This window comes from Chrysemys picta, chromosome 19 (genome assembly GCF_011386835.1).
Source record: "Chrysemys picta bellii isolate R12L10 chromosome 19, ASM1138683v2, whole genome shotgun sequence".
NCBI classification, from domain to species: domain Eukaryota; kingdom Metazoa; phylum Chordata; order Testudines; family Emydidae; genus Chrysemys; species Chrysemys picta.
The window spans coordinates 13,172,155-13,184,778 of NC_088809.1; the positions used below are offsets into that span (position 1 = coordinate 13,172,155).

The window sequence follows — 12,624 nt, forward strand, 5'->3', positions numbered from 1 at the left end:
CAGAACTGGCAAGATTTAGACGTAGCTTGGATAGGTAGTCCGGGAAAGAGGTTTGAGTTGAAGATGATGCCCAGGTTATGGACCTGAGCGACGGTCACGACAGTGGTGTTGTCCACAGCAATCAAGAAAAGAGGTCATAGGGAGAGCTTGATGAGGGGAAGAGGAAGACTAAGAGCTCTGTTTTAGCCATGTTGAGGTTGAGCTGACAGCTAGACATCCACAAGGAGGTGCCATAGAAACAGGCTGAGATTTTAGTTTGGCCAGAATGAGACCGGTCTGGAATAGACCTGTGATTGTCTGCAGAGAGATGGTAGTTGACTGTGCTTGCAGTTGAGATTTCCCAGCAATACGGTGTAGAGGAAGGACAGAAGGGAACCATGGACAGAGCCCTGTTGAACACACACAGAAAGTTGTAGGCAGATGAGGAGGATCCTCTGAAGGATCAATTAAAGAGATGGGAGGAAAATCAGGAGAGGACAGAGTCATAGAAGCCAAAGAAGAACAAGATTTAAAGAAAAGCACCGTTGGCTGTGTTGAAGATGGCTGACAGGTCGAGGAGGATGGAGTATTGGTTCTGAACTTTGGCTTCTGAAGATGTTATTTAGAGACTTCGGTGAGGGCAGTTTTCAGTGGAGTGCAATGCCTGGAAACTGGACTGGAGAGGGTCTAGGATGGAAGTGAAGAAGTAGAACTCCAGACAACCATGGTAAACAGCATGCTCAATGAGTTAAGAGATGAAAGAGAGAAGAGAGGTGGGGCAAGTGGGGTCAAAGGTGAAATTGCTCATAGTGTGAGGGGAAAGAGCCAGAGGAGAATGAGGTTAAGGAGAAGAGTAAGGGCAGGGATAAGAGTAGGTGCTAGGTAGCTCGGGAGGTGGGATGGGGTCACTGGGGCTCGTGGAGGGCCTAGAGGAGGAGATCAGATGGGAAACTTCATCTGTGGCAGTGAAGAAGGAAGCAAGAGTTGCTGACAAACTATGTAGCTAGTTGCTTGACCACACTTTGGTTCGGTATGAAATATATTCAAGAGACCAAATACCCAATGTCATTCATGTTTATTATTAAAACTCAATAACAGTATAGAAGAGGAAAGAAGGTTCAATAGGATACCAGTTCCTGGGAAGCCATCTCCTGCAGTTTGGTTAAATTCACCTTACAAAGAAGGTGTGCTGTCAGAGTGACATTTCTAAAGCTATCCTTTTTATACTCATCCATTGACAAATATAAGGTAGTGTGTGCCTCATCTGAAATTAGATTGAACTAACCAGCTTTCTACTTTTTGTCTACCCCTTATCTCTTTGTTCTGAACACATGCATTCCAGGTACCGAGGGGTGTGATGGCACCTTTTCATGACGGGGGGAGTTGAACCAGGGATGCAGGTCAAATGAAGAGTTGAGGAAAGATGCAGCTATGGAGTCAGAAGTGGTGGCAGGGTAGAGAGAGGCCTGGGATGGGGGCAAATGTCCCCAGAGGTGAGGGGAAGGAGGCAGAGGAACTGCGTGGATGTGAGATCTAGATTTGTGCTGATGGGAGGGCTGGAGAGGGGAAAATGAACATGGAGAGTTGGTGGGAACTGTAAAGGGGTGAGGGTACCTAGGATGAAAAAATGGGGTCAGTGGGGGGAAGGGAAGGAGTGGAAGAGGACAGATGCTCTGATGCAGAAGAGGGGTGTGGAGAGAGCCTCGTGGGAGTGGCAGATGGGACAAAAAACAGAAATGGAGAGCTGAAAAATGCTCTGGTGGTAATTCTAGTAGCAGGACCTCTGCTGCACAGCAAGCATGAATGACCCCTCCTCCCTTCACGAGGGAGGGGCAAGAAGGCAGTGGGCTGTGACACTGGAACAATCCGGGTAGGGGGCGGGGGACTGGGGCAGGCATGTCTCCCTGGTACATGCTGGTCCACCTGCTAAGCATATGTTCAGATAATGACCCCCTGTGCCTCTATGCTAGCTAGAAGGGGGGGGGCACAGGAAAAGCTCTTTCTTGTGGTACTTCTGATCAGACCAGAAGTACGGGTTATAAGGGATCTCCCAAGAAGGTCTCTGCCCTGAAAATCCCCTGCTCCCACTTTTCAGTTCCAGAGCTATGGAGAGAGTTTGGGTTAATCTAAACCTCCTCAACGACTGAATTTCATCCATCAGTAAGGAATCAAAAGGCCTGGTCCTACACTCACTGAAGGACTCCATTTGAGTTCAGTGGGGGCAGGGGCAGGCCCTAAGGGAGGATCTGGACTCTCTGTAGGTCTCACAGGCAGGGAGGCTAGAATGTGACTAGCCCGGGGTTGGGTGTGGGGACAGAGAGACTTCCTCTCCTTGTGCCTCTGTAACAAGGGTAGTCATGCTCTCCATTCCTGCAGTTTGGGAGCTCACAGGCTGCTCCAGCCTAATGCCAGCAGCAGCTATCACTTCCCCGCAGAATGCTGAACTTGCCCTTCCTTCAAGCTGGCCTTCAGAGCATGGCACGGGGAGGGAGCCAGGGAAGTCTTGCACCCTGCACATTCGCCTGTATATTGGGCCTGACTCTAATCTCTCCCTGGTTTTTACCCCAGTTCCCTGGTTCCAGTGGTGTTACTCCTGATTTACATGAGCGTCAGTGCATTCAGAATCAGGCTCATTGGTTCCAGTGGAGTAGTCCCAATTTACATCAGTCTCAGTGAGTTCAGAACCATTGTGCCTATATCTGGCCCAGTGCTAATGAGAATATCCTTTCAGGTGCTGCACCTCTAACATTCCCATCACTGTGGGGTTGTGGCTGAATCTATCCCTGGATTTGTCATTTTGTCTATGCAGACGTTGTTTGCAATGAAAACAAACGGGCAAGGATCCCTGCATACCTGTAAATAGTGGGGCTGTCTGTGAAAGCACGTCATTTAACCTGTGTTTTAATATTCTGTGGAAATATCGAGCTTTTTTTGATAACTAAACATCTGTTACAGCTGCAACTATTCACTGTTTGTGTGAGTGCTGTGCTGCCCTGGTTGTCCTGCTGCCCACTGAAAGGGTGGTATGCATTATTAAACGGTCTAGTTTAAATAAATTATAAACTAGTACAGTGTGTGCAGTAAGTTTCTGTCAACTCCTTGCAGAGTCACGTTGCTGGCTTTGATGTCCCCCTGATGTGGTCACCCATCTTCTGCAACCATTCGTCTCATCTGCCTGATGGGGCTGATAGAAGAACGTGGAGAGGGGCAGATGAAATGTGAAGATGATCAAAAGGGAGAGTCTCCCAGAGAAAAAGAGAAGATCTCAGAATCTCTACAGAGAAGCAGGCAACCAGAATTCCCTGTCTGGCAAGTCTCTTTCTAATCACAAACTGTTCCATTCAGTAATGCATGGGTAGCGGGTATAGTAGGTCAGAGAAGGCTAAGCCTCCCCTAACCCAGGCCATGGCCCCACTGATGCACCGCCCTCTCACCCAAGCTAGCGGGAGCTCAACTCCGGCTGGAGGCAGGTGGCTGGGCTTGGGGGCGGAATTTAGTCTTCAGATTTATGTCCCTTCTCATCTGTTGTGTTCTTGCTATTCTGGTGCTGCCTTCAATAATGCTGTCTTCCATCTTCTATAATGATGCTTCCCAGGTAGCAATAATTCCTCACTTGTTGTACAGCTCTGTTGTTTGCTGGAATGTTGCATGTTTGCCCAGGATCCTTGCATACCACCATAGTTATTGTCTTTAATCGTATTAGGGGAGCATAAAAGCTGGCCTGAGTCTGAGTTTATTAGTGGGTTTGGGACAGCCAGTGCCTCACTTTGTGTTGAGCAGGAACTGGGAAGTCCAAAGGGATTTCTGGAAGGCTGGAAATCTCCAAAATGGATTCTTCATTATTTTTTGAAAATGGTTTGACTCACATTAATTGCATGAGGCTATGGAGGAGTCACAACAGACCATCTGTTTCAGCTGTTTGCAGGCAATAATTTGTATATATTTTTGCCACTTTTGATATTCTTTGGAAAAAATATGTGCTTGGATGATTTCAGAGTTACTTAAAAAGAAAAGAGAAATACACAGTTGATGCAGTTGTTATAAAAGAAATATATTGTTATTGGGTTTTCTAGATGGAGATTTTGTCTCTGACAGGCAGGCTGAAGGACACTATGTACTGTGTATTTCCTCTTCACCAAGGAATCATGATGCATGCTCTGCTAAGCTCTATTACAATGCACTTAGGAAGAATTTTTCCTGGCTCTGCTTTGATGTTAGAAGGATTTGAGTACATCGGGATCTTTCTTTCTTTCTTTCTTTCTTTCTTTCTTTCTTTCTTTCTTTCTTTCTTTCTTTCTTTCTTTCTTTCTTTCTTTCTTTCACCACTACATTTCGGGAGTTGATTACTGAGGCACTTTGATTAAATCAGCCCTTTGCCTCCAAGTTATTCTACCCAGAAACTGAAAAATGAGTTAATTCCTTGATTGGTGTTCACAGTTGAAGTTTCAGATTGTGACTGGGCATCTCACACAATAATTACAGGACAAATCAGTCTGATTCACACTGGCCAGCTGCAAACACTTATGTCCATGCTCAATTTTACGCATGTGAGCAGTGCCATATGTTGCAATCAGGGGCTCACTGTGATAATGATACCAACAAGTCTGTGGATATATTTCTTGAAGGGGTACGGTCTTCTCTGCCACACATCTGTTTGAAAAATTGTTACCTAATATTGTTACAAGAAGCACCTAACATCACTATAGCTGATAGATATTAGAATATTGTTTTGGTCTATTGAATTAGTTTGTTTACTTTGAGCATTTGATAGCACTTAGTAATGGGCCAGGTGTGATTGCAAAACCACAAAAATTGACCACTGGTTGTGGGGGACTTCCGTAAACTCCTTTTTCTGAGATATCCTATTTCAAGTTGGTGGTGTCTCTTTAAGAGATGAGGCTACACGGTATGGTGATGTTTGGTAACTGATCATGAATTCCATGTCTGAGAGAGCAGATTGAAATAGAGAGGTTTATACCAGGTATCAGAGAGTTGTATTGTTTCGTGGCATGTGTATCCCTGGAATCCCTGTACTGCTGCTTTAATGACACAAGGTAGCACCGATATGGCAGAGCTTGGTGGGTTAGCACAGCTAAAAGGTGGTCCTGGGGCATGGATTTATTTCAACAACCTGCATGCCACAAAATGTTGCTGTTTTGCTCTAGACCAGAGGTTTTCAAACTGCGGGTCGCGACGCAGTGCTGGGTCATGGCATGGAAGGCGCTGGGTCGCGGCGGCTCTGGTCAGTACCACCGACCGGGACGTTAAAAGGCTGGTTGGCAGTGCTGTTTGGCTAAGGCGGGCTAGTCCCTACCTGTTCTGACACAGCCCTGCGCCCCAGAAGCAGCCAGCAGCAGGTCCAGCTCCTAGGCGGGGCGGCCACAGGGTTACGCATGTGGGGGTGGGAGTGGGGAGCACCGAGCACCGGCGGTGGGGAGTGGGGCAGTGCCTGCATTCGAGAACCACACGCAGCCGCTTGCGCACCTCTGCCTAGGAGCCGGACCTGCTGCTTGCCACTTCTGGGGTGCAGCACAGTCTGCGGTGCCAGGACAGGCAGGAAGCCTGCCTTAGCACCCCTGCTGCGCCGCTGCCCAGGAGCTGCCCGAGGTAACTCCACACCCCAACCCTGCGCCCCAATCCCCTGCCCCAATCCTGAGCCCCCCAAACCCAGAACCCCTTCCTGCACCCCAAACCCCTCATCCCCGGCCCCACCCCAGAGCCTGCACCCCCAGCCCAGAGCCCTGATCCCCTCCCACCCCCCTGCCCCAGCCAAGAGCCCTGATCCCCTCCCGCCCCCCTGACCCAGCCCAGAGCCCTCTCTCACACCCTGAACCCCTCATTCCTGGCCCCACCCTGCAGCCCTCACCCCTGCACTCCAACCCTCTGTCCCAGCCCTGAGCCCCTCCCATATCCCTCATCCCCAGCTTCGTTGGGTCACCGCCATCAACAATTTTCTTCAACTGGGTCACCAGAAAAAAAAGTTTGAAAACCACTGCTCTAGACTCTTGGGGTCAGTGAACATGAGTTGTTGGCGAATCCAGCACAGAAGACAGATGCTCTTTGACCTGTTTGTGACATTTGGGGTAAATAATAGCCGGGGTTATGGAATAATAGCCAGTTGTCCCATTGGGATTATGGTCATTCAGCAAAATTGTAAACGTATTCCAGAAGATGCTGTCCTAAACTGGGCAGATTAGTATTCTAGTGTCAGGATCTAGGAGTTCATTCTGTGCTTGGTAGCCCAAATGGGGCCTCTTGAACAAGCCGAATGACCCAGGTATGAGGTTAGTTAACTTCTGGTTAAATATCAGTTAAAGGGACCAGTCCTACACCTGCCACCGTGCCTGTAGTAGTTCTGAAGTAGTTATGCTGTGCAAGGTAGGGGATGCCCAGGGTGTGCCCAGGCTGAACTCTATGCTAGATCCCTGTGCACCAGCATGCAATAGTTGAGTGGGGGCAGTATATGGGGTGGAGGTAGCAGCCCCCTTTCCGCCCCCTTTGCCTGGGTGAAGCCTCAAGGCTACAGTATCAGCTGTCTCCCAGGGAGAGGGATGCATTTTTTCTTTCACTGACACCCCATGCATCTCTCCAGAATCTAGCGCAGCTACTTGGGTTGAGTTCTGGGGAGCAGATTTTCCCCTAAGGGCTAAATTAGGCAGAAACTGCACAGAGATACCCAGCTGTAAACCCAAACCCAACTTGAACAGCAGCAAGAGCATGTGGTGGGGGCTGACTGAACCATTTTAGCTCCCCACCTAAACCCCTGGGAAAGCCACACCTCAGGTCTGCCATGGAGAGGCATTCGTGGGCAGGGCTGAAAGGTGGTCCACGCACCTATGCATGTGCTGCTGGATGTAGGGTGATACCTACACATACTTCTCCTTTGCAGATTATTCCAACCCCCCTTGTAGGAATAATTTTCCCAGGGAGGGATAAGATTGGTGCATAGAGCTGCCGCATTCCAGATAGGCGGGTTTTAGTCAGGAGCCATCCCTGCCTATCTTAGAGATCATGATGTGCTTTGGGAGTTAGGTATAAAAGAAAAAAAAGAGATCTCCCCATCAGTAAAATTTCCCATTAGTGTAAAGTCTAAATGGCGCTTCACCCCCCCCCCCCCCCAAAATGTCTCTTATGTCTCTTGCCACTGGGAAGTCTAAAAATAAGCACATTCTCAACCAAACATTTTAAGATGTTTAAAATGAAAAGCAACACAAAATTTAGAACATCTGACTCATTAAATTACAGGGCTATCTTTGATGACGAAAAAACTCCCCACTGCCACTCCCTTGTAAATCTAGAATATATATACATTGCCTTATAGGGTATGTCTACACTGCTAAGCACCGCGACTGGCTCGTGCCTGCTGATTCAGGCTAGCAGGGCTCAGGCTGCTTAATTGTCATGTAGATGTTCGGGCTTGGGCTGCAGCCTGGATCCTCCTCTACTCCCACAAGATCACAGAGCCTGGGCTCCAGCCTGAGCCTGAATGTCTACCCTGCAAGGCTGCAATTAAACAGTCCTGCAAGCCTGAGTCAGGTGACACGGGCCAGCTGTGGTGTTTAGTTCAGCATTTCTCAAACGCGGCCACCAGGGGCTTTTCTTGTGGCCACGGCCTCCTGGGTGGTGATTGGGGGGGAGAGGGGAAGCAGCGAAGCCACAAACGCCAGAGGAGCAGGCAGCCAGTGTGAGTTCCCCACCTTTACAGGGGCGGTGGGGTTCAGCTCTGGGGTGGTGGGCTCTGTCCGGCCACATGGCAGCAGGCTCCATCCTACAACTGCGGGACGTTGGGCTCTGGCCCCAGTCCCGGGCTCTCCACACCATTGCTCCTGGACTCTGTTGCCTCTGCTGCTTCCCTACCCACCTCCCCATCCAGGGCTTAATTTGTCCTCCGGCTTCCCAGGGCTGAGTAAGTCTGTTGTGAAAAGTGGTATTTGTATGTTTGTTAATATCACTTTTCACTGCCTTCTAGCTATCAAGTCTGCTGCTGTGAAAAGTGATATTAACAAACATACTAATATCCCTTTTCACAGAAGCAGACTTACTAGGTAGCAAGTCATAAAAAAAGCATCCAAAAAAAGCAAAAAGACAAGAACACGTAAAACACCTTATTTGTGTTTCTATTCTGTTTAGATCCAGTAAAGAATAGAGACAACTGGACGTTATTTTTATTATTAGGTCTTCAAAAAACCCTACATAAATTACACGGATTTGGACCTATTTATGTACATATTTATTTGTTTGTTCTAAAGTTAATTAAGTATTTTAGGAAAAATTGTCAGAGCGGCCACCAGTAAGAGTTGGTGGCTGCACTCTGAGGCCACCACGTTTTTTTCGGTGAGAACTCCTGGTTTAGTTGCAGTGTGGACATGGTCTGGGATGGTATGGGATTGCACCTTTATTCCATTTTTAATATATAGAGTTCCAGGGCATTATCTAGGTCTAAACATTAATAAAGGCATGAGCATAGGGTGCCTTTTTCTCAGGCTCGATGGCGATTCTGCCACAGCTCAAGACCTTGCATGGTATTGTTGGAAGTTGAGGCTACTTCTTGAAATGAAAGATCTACATTTACATTGGTCCTCATGCTATGTTTTCCTCACCCTCTCTAAGTCACAAGTGTTTGGAGTTGCAATTGGTAGTGAGCAGATTTTTGTGGGTGTTGTCACAGTTACCTACAGGTTTATTTTGTAATTAAAAGGCATTCTTGTTTTATTGTCCGGGTCGAAAGAGTTTACTAACGGGACCTGCAAAATCAAACTGATTTCTAAGGCTCCCATCCTGCAACGAGCCACGCTCTGGGTGGCAACCTATTACAATACTGAAGCCGTAGCTAGCACTAGTAGGTAAGCCTGAATCAAAACCCTGGACTTTCAGACAGTGGGAAGGGGTGGTCGGGTGCCAAAGCTAAGCCTAGATCTGATCTTTATAGCCAGCCCAGTCTCTCTAATGGGCTGAACTGAAACTTTGGAACCAAGCACATGGAGGGGATGGAGCTAGAATCAGAGAGTCATAGAATTTAAGGCCAGAAGGGACCTAGATCATCTAATCTAATCCCCAGTGTATCACAGGACACCAACAGCATCTAGCATTCGCACACCAAACCCAACAATTGAAATTAGACCAAGGTATTGCAACCAACGGGAGACTAAACTATTGGGTGCCACAGGCAGAAAATAGGATGCACCGAGGTACACCCCGAGGCCTCTGCAATGGAAGGCAATTGATTAAGTGAGATTAAACCCATACGATCCTGGGGCATGCGACCAGGAGAAGTGGATCTGCTAGAAGTTTTGCAGCTCAGGCCCTTTTCTAGTAAGCATCTCCTCTGCCGTCTACAACTATTCTAAGCAATGCGACAGTTGGATAATTTAGGCCTGATGCTGCAACGCTTACTTGTGCTGAGTTGCACCTTGTTCTGTGAGTAATCAAAATCAATCCTCTTTGTGGAAGAAGGTACTATTCAGTGTGAACGAGGGCAACAACACTGGGTTATTAAAAAGCTGGGGCAGAACTGCCTTCTCTCTCTTCCCACAAAACAAGCACTGTTAACTGTTTTGCTTCCTAAACTACCAACGATCTTCCATGTGGTTCCTCTTCTGCCCCATTGCAAATACCTAATCAATCCACATCAATTACATGAGTTGGCAAACACAATAAGCACTGCACAGAAGGATCATAAATCCTCAAGCAGAATCTACTCACTAATTATTAAATTTGAGAGCTAATTTTAGCTCTAAAAATTGCCCATTAAACTTCAAAATAAATCATCCAATAGAGAAATGAAATAAAGGAAAAAGTTTCAGAACAATTTGCCTCTGGAATAATTAACCATTGTTAGAAGGGTATAAATATCCAGGCTGGGTAGCAATTGTTTGGGATGGTACACAGGGGTTTAATTAGGAATAATGGGATGAAATTAAGCAAAAAGAAAAGTCAGAAAACGTGTTCTAGTTGTGAGACCTATTAGGGTATGAAGTATTAGTGAACTGTCCCAAAGGAATTTTTGAACCTACACTTCTTGGGACATTAAAAACTAGAGTGGACAGAGGACAAGAACACATAGTATATTGTGGGGAACAATTCTGCACTGGAAGGTTGATAGTTTAGATGGACCTAATAGATCTTTTCCAGTTTTGATTTCCTCAATTGAGCAAAACTTCTACTGATTGCAATGGAAGATTGGCCATTTTAAAGATCTGTATGATTTGATGTGATGGGTGTATAAAATTATTACATAACTATGGGGGAGGGATAGCTCAGTGGTTTGAGCATTGGCCTGCTAAACCCAGGGTTGTGAGTTCAATCCTTGAGGGGGGCGTTTGGGGTAAAAGTCTGTCTGGGGATTGGTCCAGCTTTGAGCAGGAGGTTGGACTAGATGACCTCCTGAGATCCCTTCCAACCGTGATATTCTATGATTCTAATAATGGGGAGATATTTTAAAATGTCAGCCCTTTCTAAAATTTTACATTGGCTTGGATTGATTGCCTCTTGACCTCTCCCTTGTTCTGCTGCAGGTTGACCAATGATCTAATCTGGTGTGGCCAATGCAGCTGGTATGTTCCTAGTAGTGGTGGTCACTTGTTAAATGATAGCTCATAGCTATGTATCCACGGTGTTGCTTGGTCTGTGCTTTTACCGCAGAAAGAGCAGCTCAAAAAGCTGATGCATAGATAAAAAAGAAAAAAACACCACTCCAGTCATGGGCTTACTGAGCCGTCTCCTCTGAACTGGGTGATACCCAATGTTTGATTAATTGTTTTGCCTGATCTGAAGCATGTTTATGACAAGTTACATCAAACCATGATGCACTTGTTAGTAGAGCGATGCCTCAGTGACAACTATCACCAATTACCAGCAGGCAGCTAGGCCTGCGACAACAACTTGCTCTGTCTTTAATAATTTTTCACTGTATTACTTTGTCACGTTGGTATTATATTGTCTCCCTCTGCATTATTTGCAGAAACATAATGCAGATGACATACTTGTGATTTCTGAAATTTTCATCCCTTAATGAAAAATACACATTTCCATGTGCTTGTGCCATGAAGAGCTAGCATTTGTGTCCACATGTAGGAACAAAATTGGTAATTTATATTTATTCTTATAAAACACAAGGTTTTACACAATCAGTAATATATTTTAAAGGATGTGGAGTAAAAGAGAGGGAGAACCGGATTCTGATCTCAATTTTGTGGATGTAAATCCAGAGTAACTGGGGTTACTTTGGATTTATGCAGGTGTAGCGGAGATCAGAATCTGGTCCGTGAACAATTTAAAAAATAAATCTAGAACGCCAATCATTTTCAAATTACTATTTTCAAACCACAAGGCAGATGCTTTTGCTACTGGATGACAGGGATTTGGTTACTATCTTTGGGAATTTATGGGGAGAAAAATAAACCTAAAGAGGGAATTAAGTTCTTATAAATTGATTAGAACTATAATGGGCCAAACCCTGCTTGCTTTACTCATTCCAGTAGTGCTCTTAAAATTGATGGGGTAACATATAAGCAAATCAGGCTTGATCCCTTTAAGAGTTAACCAAAGAAAAAAGGAAAAGCAAAAGAATGAAAAAGCAAGGAATTCCAACCCTACCCTGGTGCAAAACGTAATGAAAACATAGGTGGCCTATGTGCTATCAACTCCATTCCCGTTGACACCAGCGGGAGTTATGTTCACGGATCAGCAATTGAAGTGTTTTCGTTGGACATGGATATGTGTTCTATATAATGAAGATAATGCAGTGCCGGATTGTAGTCTGGCCTATGTACCCTTATGGCGATGTAGGAAGGAGTAAGAGAATCCCCGTGCTCCTGCATGGCCTCTCCAGACCAGGGGCCCAGGTGCATGTAAGTAACATGCACCCAATATCCCTGCCTTCCGGGGGTGAGGAGTGGGCAGAGCACAGAAGACCTTTGGCTCCACCCTTCCAATGCATTGGTCAATGCAACTGATTTGGCTCAGGGGGCAATAATCTGCAACTGGTCAGGGTTAACTAGCTCGCTGGAGCACGTGAGGAGCATGGAAAGGCAGGATCCCTTCCTTGAACTTCTGCTCTTATTCACTGTGCTTTAAAGGCCCCATCTAGCCCTAAGTGTTGGTAACATAGTGATTCACTAGTTTGGAGAGAGAGGCAGCAGATAGGAAAGATTTTTACACTGGAAACATACAACACTAACAGGCTATGAATTAAATACCCTTGAAATAGAAAGATGACACGTGATCCATGAGGCCACACAGTCTTTGCTTAATATTAATGTGATTGTCAAAGTGTTTTAGTAGCTGCTGGAAACTCTCCAGGTCGTTTCCTGAATACTATGCACACACTTCTAGTTGGCTCAAACAGTGGGCTTCCATTGGAGACTATGCCCCAGTTCTGCCGGTTAGAACATTTCTCCAGATATCAGCCTAAAGAGTCTTTAGTTTAATTTCATCACATTATGGCACCCGGATCCTTTGTTCCTTGGGTACTGCTTACTCAGTGGGAGTTCTGAGTGATATTGGTTCAGGGTCAGGCCCCAGGCATGTAAAGAATGGCTGGCTTTGCCAAGCAAGCCATATGCATGCATTCCCATGAGGATGGAGCTACCTTATAGAACGCCTTTCATGGTGAAGAAAACGAAAGAGAAACCGCTACTCAGTCAC

General features: G+C 46.2%; 1 protein-coding gene across 2 annotated transcripts in view; it reads left to right on the top strand.

The window, feature by feature from the left end:
- CALN1 (calneuron 1) overlaps nucleotides 1–12,624 on the top strand; it is a 279,008-nt gene that overhangs the window by 83,912 nt on the left and 182,472 nt on the right. For both annotated transcript variants that reach the window (XM_065572755.1, XM_065572754.1), the window contains exon 2: nucleotides 3,085–3,292. In XM_065572755.1, the coding sequence (XP_065428827.1) occupies nucleotides 3,158–3,292 (135 nt within the window). In that variant the 5' untranslated portion in view covers nucleotides 3,085–3,157. The remainder of the gene's footprint in view (nucleotides 1–3,084; nucleotides 3,293–12,624) is intronic.